A 12,841-nucleotide genomic window follows, 5' to 3' on the forward strand; every position below is an offset into this window, starting at 1 on the left:
CACACACACACACACACACACACACACACACACACACACACACACACCAGAGTGCAATGTGAGAAATACTTTGGTTGTGTGAAGCCACAGAAAATTTTGAAAACTTATACATGCTGGCTAATGTGTACTCATGCTTGTTAAATGTTTATTAAAATGAGAATGTCCTGAGCAGAAATAACTTCCCCAAAGTCCCTCTAACCTTGGCTGACAGGGCAAGGCACTGGGAAACCTCTTCCTCCATGGATAGCCAGCTCAGCCCACCAATGAGGAGTCAAGCCCAGATCAGATTCTCTCTCTATATCAAAGCACCCCCAGGGAGATCCTGTTTGGACGTCATGATTGAGGTGCACCCACCTTTCCATCATGTACTCCAGGTTGGTCAGCCTCGCTTCCCCTGTGGAGACGATGTGGATGGCGTAGGAGCTGAGGGAATGGTGGATAAAGCCCCGAGAATGCAGGTATCTCAGGGCGTCGGAGGTCTGGAGTAGCAGGTGCACGATCACCTCCATGTGCAGTATGGGGAACTGGGCCCGCTGCAAGCAAGAGATCAACCACCAGAACAAAGGGGACTGCGGCCCCTGACACTGTAGAATGCTTTGTAGTTCCCAAAGTCTTTTCAACTGATCTTCACGACAGCCACCTAGTGTGCCCATTTTATAGCTGGGGAACCTAAAGCTCAGGGAAGTTAAGCGATCGGCCTAAGGTCCCACTGACCCAGGGCCCCTGGCTCCAAACCTGGGTTCCTTTCCCTCAGCCAAGCTGCTTGATACCGTGAAAAATGAGGAGAAAAGTCCTCAAAGCCTGGTACACTCCTCTAGAGTGGGCCTGCCACCACCAGCAATGCGCTTGCCCCGCTCCCCATCCCCAGCCAAGCCTGTGCTGCGGGAGAACCTAGACACGTAAAGGACACTCCATCCCCTACCACAGTCAGATGACCTAGAAAGTTCATCCTAGGAGGACAGAAATTCACTCACACCAAAGTACCCAATCATAACAGGTCTCTCCCCAGAGAAGTGGCATTTTAAGTTAACGCCCTCACCCAAGGAGAGGAATGGGAACTAGGACACTAACAGGAGGTGCTCAGGCAGGAGGAATGGCGAGCCATTTCAGGGAAGAGCCCTTCCTGGAGGGTCTCTTCTCACTCCAGCCCAGGGTCTTTAGAACAAAGTCATGGAGAAAGAAAAACAAATCTTTCAGGACCTCTCTGAAGCCACATGTCAGCCCAAAGCATGTTTCCCAGGGAGTCTGTGGGTCAGGGAATATGTCCCCGCCTCCACCAGGAAGTCTGAAAAGGGAGAGGGGACTGATAAAGACTTGCATATAAAGGTCCTGCAGGGCACCAGTGAAAATACCGGGAAGTAAGACCAGAGGCTGTTTGATTATAGTTAGCTAAAAGTGTGGCTATGTGTTTTCTGGGTCTACTGAGCTCTTAGATGTCTGATAAAAAAGCAAGACAAACAGTAATAAAATCACACTAGTTCCAACGTGCTGATCAGCCTTAAATGATGTGTTATATAGCTCCCACAGAGTAAAGAATTAAGAGGTTTCTCAACTCTTCTGCTGGGGGAGAAGGAAGAGGGAGGAAGAGAAGGGAGAGCTGGGGCGGGGGGTGGGGGGGAGCAAGGGAAAAACCCAGGGAAACGGCCATTTACCCGTTCATGGAGGACAGAGAACAGCGTGCCGACGGCGACGCGCTCGTACACGAGGCGGGTCTTCTGCAGGCCCTGGGACAGGCACACAGCCATCAGCTGTAGCAGGTGAGGGTGCCGCAACTTGCTGCAGAGGGAAGGAGGCTTCCGATGAGGCGGAGGGAAGAGGACATGATGGAAGATGGGCGCTTTCCTTTCTTCTTGGCACCCTGAACGCACTCCAAACAAATACTATTTGCACAGAATGTTCTTCCAAGAAAGGGGGATGGGGTGGGAGTAGGGGTGTCTGTTGGTGGAACCCTTGACCTTTCACTGATCAGAACCTGAGGGCTTAGGGTCATCAACGACAATGTCACTAAGAGCTACTAAGCAAGGCACTTTACACACATCAACTTGATCCTAACAACCAGTTGCAAGAAAGGTATCATTACAGTTACACTCATTTTAGAGATGAGGAAACCAAGGTCAGGGAGATGTCAGGCCCAAGGTCATAGACCCTCACACCAAAATCCACGCTGCGGGGACTTCCCTGGTGGTCTAGTGCTTAAGAATACACCTTCTAATGCAGGGGACGTGGGTTTGATCCCTGGTCGCAGAACTAAGATCCCACGTGCCACAGGGCAACTGAGCCCAGGTGCTGCAACTACTGAGCCCGTGCACCGCAAAGGAAGATCCCTCGTGCTGCAATAAGACCCGACACAGCAATAAATAAATAAATATTAAAAAAAAAAAAATCCATGCTGCGTCTATGAGCCCTTCCAGCCTCCTTGAGTCCCTTTAGGATGACTTCTCCAAAAGGAAGGATCTGGCTTTACAGGAGTTGAGTGATTTCCTCAGGAGAGAACTCGATGAGCCAGGGCCTATTCCAAGGCCTCAGCAGCCCTGGTATGAAACCGAGGATGGATTTCCTGCCCCTTTGAAAGACTAACCCCTGAGCCAGAGGAAACTTAAGGTACTGAGACCCATCAGCGTGTCCTCAAAGGAGAGACATGGTTCCTCAGACACGTGGGTCTCCAGCAGAGCCATGCTCTATGAAGATAGTCTTGCACACGCTGACCTGATGGGCACAGGGCCCAAAATAAGGTGGGCCTCAGAGGCTGCAGAAGAGCCCGCCAGGCCTGAAGGCTGCACCTCAGAGAAACATGTCATGGGGAGTTGATCAGCTGACTGAACTGAGCCCCTACCACCACCATCCCCACACTCAGGCTATTCATGAGTTCTTCTTCTTTCTTGGCAGCCCTGGGAAGTCAAATCAACCTACAACGAGGAAGTGCTGAGGCTGAGGGGGCTGGTCTCCACCCTCAGGCACAGCCCTGCACAGCCCTGAACTTGGGTCTGAAATGCTCTTGGGTTTTCTTCTCACCTGCTGTGCTCTAGCTCAGCAATTAACAAGTCAGCCAGCCGCCGCCTGCGGCAGTGCGGGTGCGTGGGAAGATGCAGCTCCTTCACTGTGACCCTGCTCCCGTTCCACAGAAGGCTACAAGGGCAGGAGAGAGTGGGAGCAGAAGGGAATGAGCAGCCACTGCTTCAGTGAGGAGCTCTGTAGCCAGAGATCAGAGAAGTAGTGTTTATACAGACTCTGTAAAGCCCCCACCCCAGCACTGCGGGGTCCTCCCTCCTACCACCCCCGGGGGCCTAAAGCACTTCAGGGACTTAGTGCAGGTGGCAGGAAGTCACTGAAGGATTTAAGGGAGGGAGGGACTTGATCAGGTTTGTATTTTAGAAAGACAAGGGTACCAGCAGCATGGGGAATGGGAGGGCAGGGGTGGTCTGGAGAATGAGAGGCCAGTTAGGAGGCTAGCCTGGGGGAGGGACAGTGATGACGTGGGCAAAGGCCACAGCAGTGGACAGAAGAAGAGGGGATGTGACAACAAGTCTGTGGCACGGGCAGGAAAACAAGAAGCATATCTTCAGGGGATACAGAGCCTTGCGGGTCTGTAGAGGCCTTTTTAGAAGGGTGTGACTTCTAAGCAGGGAAGAGGCAGCCAGGTTCAAGGAGGACAAGAGACCTTGGCCAGGACAACTCCTGTGATCCCGCAGTAGGCAGGCCTCTGGGGACTGAGAACATCCCAGGGACTTTCATCACAGCCAAATCCTATTACTGCCGCCTCTGCTGCATTTGGCTGGTGAGAGCCATGCAGGGCTTCAGTACCCTTTGACCTGAGGCCAGACAGTCACCCCTATGCTGCCTCTAATTCTCTAGAGAGTAGAAAGGTTGAAACACTGTCATGAGTAATCTTTCAGAGCGGTTGTTCTCAACAAGGGGCCATTTGGCCTTGTCTGTAGACATTTTGGTTGTCACAATCACAAATGTAGGGGGTTGCGGGGAGGCGAACACAGTTGCTACTGGCATCTAGTGGGTAGAAACCAGGGACACTCCTAAACATCCTACAGTGCACAGGACAGCCCCCGACAATAAAGGGTAACAAAAATGTCAGTGGTGTCCTGGCTGAGAAATCCTGATCCAGACATCTGCTTTTCAGTGTGTCCTTGTGTTTGGGCAGAAACCCTCCACACACAAGGAAGTCACTAAAGTCCATCCTTCCTGTGGGACTAAGTCTCACCTCCACTGGCCAGCTTCCACTTACTTGGTCATGACCATGTAGGGGCCACTGAAGAAAGAGAAGGTGGGCTCATAGTCAGCTTGAATCACTTCCTTTTCTCCAATTACTGGAAGAGATCCTAGATAAGCCAGCTGCGTGCCCCCTGTGAGATAAAACTGAAAGCAAAGCACAGCTTCAAATGGTGGGGAAAAACTCCTCCAGAATTTTACCAGCCAGCTAAAAATAGAGAGAGCTGCTATTTATCAATTTGCTGAATACCCCTATGCACCGGACATAATTCTTTTTATTATCTTTAATCTTCCAAGAGGCACTGCAAGGTTGTAACACCCTTTCCCTTTTGCTAGCTAGGAAACCACAGGCTCACGGAAAGAGGTCAGATGCCGGCCTGAAGCACCAGGCCTCAGGCGCCTCTTGAGACACCCACAGAACATGCCTGGGGCCTTCGCTGGGAATTAAAGGATCATTGTCTAAAACTCCCCAAATCTAGCCCAAAGGCATTCAAGAGAACTCTCCAAGGTTTTCATCATTTTTCAGTAAGGACAAGAACACTAAGAGGTGGTACTTGTCCTGCAAGAGCAGTAAAGAACAAAAAAAAAACACTTTGGAGAGGGAGTATTTTAACTTTCCATAGGAAGGAAGGGTTGGACACAGTTGTGGGCCCTGGGGCCAGAGCCAGGGCCGGGCGATTCCCCAGTTAGTCCTGCAAACATTGAGTGTTGGTAGCAACCTCTTACCTTTCCAAAGCCAAAGCTGTAGATATTTTGGGCAGAAATGACTCCAGCTTTAGGCAGTCGGTTAGGAGAGCCATTAGGGCTTCTAGAAATATTTAAAAGAGGAGGAGAAAAGTAAGGATTAACTACCCATATCTAGAGGAACAACGCTGAACCAAGCTGTCAGAATGCGTAGTTGGTTTTGTCTTTACTACTTGACAGTGGAAGTCAGCCTCTGAGAGGGCCACAGTGATTCCCATTTCCTGGTATTCATGCCCTTGTGTAGCCACACACAGGTCAGAGAGGGCTGGCCTGTTAACCTAATGGAATACTGCAGAAATGACGGAGTGGTGTGAGTTCCAAGGCCAGACCCCCGGGACTTCTGCCCTGATCTCTCTCGCAGCACTTGCTCTAGAGGAGGCCAGTTGCCATGTTGTGAGGACACTCCAGCAGCCTAATGGGGAGGCCCAACACCCAGCACCAATTTGCTAGCCATGCAAGTGAACCACCTTGGAACTGGATCCTCCAGTCCCAGATGACTGCAGCCCAAGCTGCATCTTGACCACATCTTCATGAGAAACCCTGAGCCGGAGCCACCCAACTCAGCCATTCCCATTGGAATGGCTGAGTTGGGTGTAGCCATTCCTGACCTACAGAAATTATGTGAGATACAAATATTTATTGTTGTTTGAAGCCACTAAGTTTGGGATTAGTACAACAGATAACGAACAGAGTTGGTCAAAGTTGGAAAGAATCATAAAGCATACCTTGTCCAACTTTCTCATTTTACAGATGGGAAAAATGGAGCCAGAAAGGGGAAACCTGCTGGCCTGAGGTCACAAAACAGCAGCAGGGACTAGGCTTTGGCCCTTTTAGAAGGAACTTGGTCTGCCAAGATCCTAATGCTGGCAGGAGTGGAGGTGTAAGAGATGGAAGAGCTGAACCAAGCATGGGCTCCAAGGCCAGATGGGGGATTTGGGAGTTTAACCTGATAGCCTTGGGGAAGACCCTGAAAGGGTTTTTAGCAGTGAGTGGCACAATTCGATTTTCATTTTTAAAAGGTCATTCTGGATGCTGAGTAAAGAACCAAGATGGACAAGAGTGGCAGCAAGGAGAGCAGTTAGGAGTAACTGGTCCTCGAGGGAATCGTTAACTCATCTTGCATGAGAAGCATCCAGGTCATGAGAGGAAAACCAGGACTCAGTGTGCACAGAATGAGATGCGGGAGCCTGTGAAGAGTGTGACAAGTCTACTCACCCTGATCACAGAAAAAGATGCTGTCAGAGAAAATCAAAATGGAAAGAATTTTCCACATATAAATCCTAAGTCTTAAAGCCCAGGGAACTTAAAATAACTCTCCTGAGCATGAAGAGAAGCCTGGATGGAGCTCACCTCCTGCAGCTGTGATGGGGACAAGGGGAGGCTGCCCACCCAGGTGGCAGCAAGTCTTACACCAGCTTAAAACAGCCCAAGGAACCTTAAATTAAGCATTTGTGTCTTTTGCAACCTTAGGAGATAAAGGATGCATGTTCCAATAAAGGAACACGTTTTCCATGGTTCCGAGATGACAAAAAAAAAAAAGCTAGCCAGCTGCTCTGCTAAGAAAGTGTTTTCTGCTGGGCAGCCCAGGCCTGAAAAGTTCCTTCCTTCTCTGCTAACCATGGGGTGGTTCCCACTGGAGCCCAGAATTCATTTCCCCCAGACGTTCCTGGAAGCCGGGGGACAACTGAAGGTTTTCATGGCAATATCCTCTCCCTCCAAGCTCACCCCGTTGGGTGGGCCAGTTGCTGGAAGGGACCAATGTGGAGGGGACCGAGGGCTCCCACAAGGAAGGCAGGGGTGATGCAGAACATCCCAGTCTGCTTGAGGCAGCACTCACCCCTGCATGAGGCCCCCAAACCGGGGCAGGCCACAGATGAGCCGCTGAGGGGAGTCAATCTTCTTCAGGAGGTCATAGGAGAAGCCCTGGATGATGGCCTGCATGTGCGCGGCACAGCGCTGCATGAACTCCACCATCTGCAACACACGGCAGAGACAGTCAATGCCCACACAGCTAATGGCCACCCTGGCCTTCAGTGGGATTGGAATGGTCTGAGGGGAGTGCTCTGAGGAGACAGAAGCCCCCCACAGGGAAACCTCTGGAAAGGGAAGGGCCCAAGTGACTTCCTAAAGATATGGAATGAGATGATTCCATTTTCAGGGAGCTCATTTGGCAATAATTACCTCCAAATCCTTCATTCAACGGATGAGGAAACTGAGGCAGGAGGAGTATTTTAACTTTTGTCCAAGGCCCAATAGCTATTGAGCAGGAGAACCAGAGGGAAGGGACTCTGCCCATCTCCCCCTTCCCTCCACGTGCCCTTTACATTTGTTAGATTATTTAGCCCTCATTAAAACACATTATGCCTGCCAGCGAGTGGCTACAGACAAGTTATTTAATGTCAATGCACTTCAGTGTCCCCATCTGTAAAATGGGGACAATAATAGTACCTACCTGAGAGGGCTGTTGTAAAGATTAAATGAGTATTTAATTTAATTCAGAACGTCTGATGCACGACAAGTGCTAGTTAAGGGTCAGACGAAATCACAGTTGTTCTCCCTCCCCACTGAATGGATGACCAGAAAAGTTCACTAGACTTGCCCAAGGTTTACAGGTGGTTAACTTGCTTCAACCCAGGCCTGTGTGTCCAATGTCAATGGCAAGGCCACTACAAGTCCTGTGCTGTCCCCAGGACCAGCCTCTGCCCCTGGGTGCCTGACTCCCAGCCCTGTGCTCTGCCTTGGGTGTGCCTGCAGAGCGGGCCCACACTTACCGCGGTGCCACGTTCCTTCCCTGCTGCCAGAGCCCAGGTCTGCGGGTTCTGACCCTTCTCATCATGGAGTCGAAGATCACCCCCTGCATCCAGCAGTTTGCTGAGGATCCACTGATTGCCTGAAAATGCTGCTGCATGGATAGGAGTGCTCCCATCAAAGCAGCGGCTGGAGGTGGGGGAGGGGTACAATGAGTGTCCATGGCAACACTCTTCCCCTTCCATAGGTAACACAGGGCTCCTTTTCTACAAAGGCAACCTTTGGTGATGAGAACTGTAACAACACCATTTGTGAGGCCTAACGACACCTATCTGGGGCCTCACAGAAGCTTTATATACATCCCCCTTTTCCATGTTTACCTCCACCCTTCAAGGCAGTATTATTTCTCAATTTATAGATGAGGAAACGAAAGGGCAAAGCCAAGATTCACACCCAGGTATGGGTCTGGTTCGAAATCCAGTGTTCTTTCCCCACAGCCCCCTGATACTGGCTGCCCTGAAGCAATTTCTTCACGTCTGTAGCGCCCTGTGGTCAGGCTGGTGAAGCACAGCCTCACCAGAGACCACCTCATGTGAAAATGTCTCTACCTCCCAAGTCCTATGGTGAGGCCCACAGACCCTGGCATCAGCAATCTGGTCAAGGATCTACAGCTCAGAAAAATTTAACCAAAACCAGTAAACTATCTGAGACATGAAGGGACAGCCTTTGTGAGATGTAGAGATGTGATGTGTAGCTGTGGTTTCCTAACCTGGTTGCACGTCAGAATCACCTGCAGAGCTTGCTTGCTCCTTTTTTTTGGCCGCACCCAGCAGCATGCGGGATCTTAGTTCCTTGACCAGGGATCAAACCCCCGCACCCCCTGCAGTTGGGAGTGTGGAGTCTTAACCACTGGACCACCAGGAAAGTCCCAGAGCTTGCTCTCTTTAATTTAAAACGAAACACAAATGGTAGGAGGAAGCAGAAAGGGAAGGAGAAGAAGAAATAAAATGAAAAAGGAGATAATAAAGATAAGAAGAAAGTCTCCCAATTCCAGACCCATACACAGTTCTCTTGCCGAGAGGCAGCTACTGTTACAAGTTTTTATATCCTTCCAGAAATTTTCTATGCATATACAAGTAGGAATAAGAATATGCTATATTAGGAATTCCCTGGCAGTCCAGTGGTTAGGACTCAGTGCTTTCACTGCTGAGGGCCTGAGTTCAATCCCTGGTCGGGGAACTAAGATCACACAAGCCGCATGGTGTGGCCAAAAGAAAAAAAACGTGCTATATTAACTGTTATGCTTTTACATTTTTTCATTTAATAGTATATCTTGGAGGGAATTCCCTGGTGGCGCTGTGGTTAAGAATCCGCCTGCCAGTGCAGGGGACACAGGTTCAAGCCCTGGTCTGGGAAGATCCCACATGCTGTGGAGCAACTAGGCCCATGCGCCACAACTACTGAGCCTGCGCTCTAAAGCCCGCAAGCCACAACTACTGAACCCACGTGCCACAACTACTGAAGCCCATGCGCCTACAGCCCGTGCTCTGCAACAAGAGAAGCCACAGCAATGAGAAGCCCACGCACTGCAACAAAGAACAGCCCCTGCTCACCGCAACTAGAGAAAGCCCACGTGCAGCAATGAAGACCCAACACGGCCATAAATAAATAAATAAATAAAATTTTTAAAGTATATGTTGGAGAATTTTCCATATGAGAACATACAAGTCACCCCAATTCTTTTTTAACAGCTGCATAGTATTCCAATGTACAGATTTACCATAATTTACTTAATAAGTCATTGGGATATTTGTCAAATATACAGATTCTCAGACTACACAACAGACTGAATCATAACCTGCAAGCATAGAGCCCAGGAATGTGTACTTTTTACAAGTTCCCCAGCTGACGCCAATGAGGCTGGCCTGTACCCAGGCATCTGGCAACCGCTGGGATATCTCATTGTGAGCTCTCCCTTATTGCTGGGTCTGATAAGCAATCCAGCACACTGCGCTATGGGAAATGTAATATCCTCCTTGCTTTATTTTATTATTTATTTATTTATTTATTTATTTTGCGGTACGTGGACCTCTCACTGTCGTGGCCTCTCCCGTTGCGGAGCACAGTCTCCAGACGCGCAGGCTCAGCGGCCATGGCTCATGGGTCAAGCCGCTCCGCGGCATGTGGGATCTTCCCAGACCGGGGCACAAACCCGTGACCCCTGCATCGGCAGGTGGACTCTCAACCACTGCACCACCAGCGAAGCCCCCTCCTTGCTTTAAAAATAAATTTGTATAATGTTTTACAGCCTTCTAATCATTCTTCCCATAAATAGTAAGAGAGCTGGGTAGGGAGAGAGAAGATATTGTCATTTCTTGTGAATGCTAAGGAAGAAAAAAATAATGTTTTTTATACCCAGCTAACCCTTACAAGGGAATCCAGGTCCAAGTGATATCAAAATGTGTATTTTTTTATTAATTTATCCTAGAGGTTGAAAACTGGAGGCCCACAGAGTGATTTGGCAACCCAGAGGCATGTTTTATTTGGTCCACATAGTGTTTATAAAAAGAATTTAAAGTAATGGACAATACTTAACACTTTGGGGATTTCACAATAAAAACTGGGATTTCCAGCCTCTTGGAAATTTGGAAGATTTGGCCTCCATGGCTTCCTTTTCTGCCCAGCTGCAACAGATGCCCCTTAGACAGAGCCTGTACCCACTGACCCCACTTAGTCCTGCAGGCATCTGACTCTGTGACCTCAATACACCCAGGCCATCACAGCATTTCTATTGAGCACTTAGGAATACAACTTCCCCCCAGAAATTTCCCTTCCCTTGATGGAACATATTTTTAAAGTACATGAAAGCATTCCTATCACAAAATAAAAAGCTACAGGGTCTGCCTTCTTCCTCTTGATATTGTCCTTTCCCACCTCCCCCTGGCATCATGGGGATTTCTAAAAAGGGAACTTCTTCAGGTGCTGGGCTCCTGGTCTCAAACCCTATCATTAACACAATGCACCATTATGGACCAGCCATTTAAACTTTCTGGAATATTAAAGGTTTGAATGATTTCTTCTTTAAAGAACCTAGCTCTAAACTTCCACAAAACAGATGCAAATGCAGATGACTAGAAAATGCTGCATTTTTGCTGAGGAACTGCAGAGCTAATATGGCCTCTCTGCAAAGCTGTTATCTGCAAACATCAAGTGAGATAGCCCTTTATTTCTGAGTTTTGATATTAAACACTGATACAGTAGAGACAAATATATGCAAATATGCAAGTCCAGAAAAATTCTGGAAGGAAACAAAGCAAAATGTGCACTGTGTTATGTCTGGGTTTCAGAATTCTCATGCTGATTGGTTTTTTTCTTTATACTTCTCCAAGCTTCCAAGGTTTTTCCCACTAAGCAAACAATCTTATAACAACATACAAGCTTTCAACATCAATATTTAAAAAAAAAAAAAAATTAAGCGGCCTCCTTCTGTAAGATGGGAAAGCTATTTTATGACTTATGATTGTGTTTATTCTGGCATTCCTGTGAAAATCGGCTGGAATCATATAAACGCTCGAAATCTGTTTCTGGTTCTGTCCAATGGGAACTGTAAAAATACCTGCTGTTCCCTGTCGAAGAGTTGGTTGTAAAGCTTTAGTGAGCTAGTGCCTGGGAAGGCCCTGGAAAAAGCAAAAGTCCTACACAAAGAGAAGAAATGTTCACTTGTCGTTGATTCATTACATTGTGTTGCTGTTCCATATTAAAATTTGGACTCAGATTCTTTTAAACCACAACTACAAAAGTCATCCTGACAAAGTGATGCCAAATATATTTATCGGTGACGAACTTGGTTGTGGGGTATGTTAAAGTGCAAATCATACAAACTACAAAGCACGGTGGAAATACATAAACAGTACTTGTTAATGACTAAATGAGTAGAAAGGTTCACTTATTTCACAGGGTCTAGTAAAACTGCTTCGAAAACTCCTTATTTACAGTTAAAAGCATGTTTCTGGTAATTTCCTGGTGGTCCAATGGTTAGGCCTTTGTGCTTCCACTGTTGGGGGCCCAGGTTCCACCCCTGGTTGGGGAACTAAAACACTGCAAGTTGCACAACCAAAAAAGTGAAATAAACAAAAGCATGGTTCAACGTTAGGTAATACAAATGTATTTCATTGGCATAAATTAGTGAAGGTTCTTTTAAAATCTTACCAAATTAGTTTCCAAATACCTCAATTCATTTTAAAAACTTATTTTCTAGGTAGTGATGTCATTGTACTTACTGATTTGGATCTGATCCATAATCCACCAGGACATCAACTAATTTTGTAAGGCCTAATAATGCTGCAATAAAAAGCGCTGTCTGGCCCAGGGAGTTAACTGCATCGACATACACGCCTGCAAAGAAAACACCAGGATCAACACAAACACACAACAAAGATTAAGCTTTGTTTTTACAGTACTTTTAATGTATTACTAATGCAATTTCCCTTTTTTTAAGAAAAAGAAAAATGAAAACCTTCAGTAGTCCAAATAACACAGAAGGTCTCATATCAAAAGTAAACCACCATCTTTACTTTAAAGTGCTATATACAGGAAAACGTTGCTAAAACATTTCACCACACGCTGCTACGCGGAAAAAGAAAAGCAGATTTAAATTGCTCTTCGTTTTAAAATTCACCAACAGCCAACAATTTATTTATATCACACACTGTATGAAAAGCAACCCACAAAAAAAGCCCAACGTCACTACTCCAACCATTTGCTAAACACAAACAAAAAGAACAAACCACAACACTACAATCTCATTACATGCACTGCACAGTTAAAAAAAAAAAAGAACAAGAAAAACAAAACCCAACTCTCAATTATACCCACTTCAAAAAGCTGAACTCACTCCTGACTAAGCCACCACTACAAACCCGATACTAGCAATAACACCTGAAGCAACATTTAACAGCAATCCCGAAACACGAAAACAAAACAAAAACTTCTCTAACCGACTTACGATACGTAACGCATGCACACATCCTCTGACGCCTCCTTAAACGTCAACCAAAAAATAACGAAAGTCTATTTATAGAACATTAACTCAAAACCGAAACCACTCAGACTGCGTTCATCTCCCTCT

At 47.3% G+C, this 12,841-nt stretch overlaps 1 protein-coding gene across 1 annotated transcript; it reads right to left on the reverse strand.

Moving 5' to 3' along the window:
* Window positions 1-261: 261 nt before the first annotated feature.
* On the reverse strand, window positions 262-12,838 carry LOC114904504 (inactive serine/threonine-protein kinase TEX14-like; the record flags this gene model as incomplete). Its single annotated transcript, XM_029238577.1, has 9 exons — window positions 12,719-12,838; window positions 11,994-12,108; window positions 7,737-7,902; window positions 6,803-6,939; window positions 4,948-5,029; window positions 4,238-4,368; window positions 3,013-3,126; window positions 1,653-1,776; window positions 262-533 (listed from the first exon to the last, which is right to left on the reverse strand). Coding segments are annotated over exons 1-9 (1,163 nt in total), but the record flags the coding sequence as incomplete, so codon positions are not given.
* Window positions 12,839-12,841: the final 3 nt, after the last annotated feature.

The sequence above is a fragment of the Monodon monoceros genome, unplaced genomic scaffold, assembly GCF_005190385.1.
Source record: "Monodon monoceros isolate NGI ecotype Baffin Bay Population unplaced genomic scaffold, NGI_Narwhal_1 Contig3331_ctg1, whole genome shotgun sequence".
In the NCBI taxonomy this organism is placed as follows: domain Eukaryota; kingdom Metazoa; phylum Chordata; class Mammalia; order Artiodactyla; family Monodontidae; genus Monodon; species Monodon monoceros.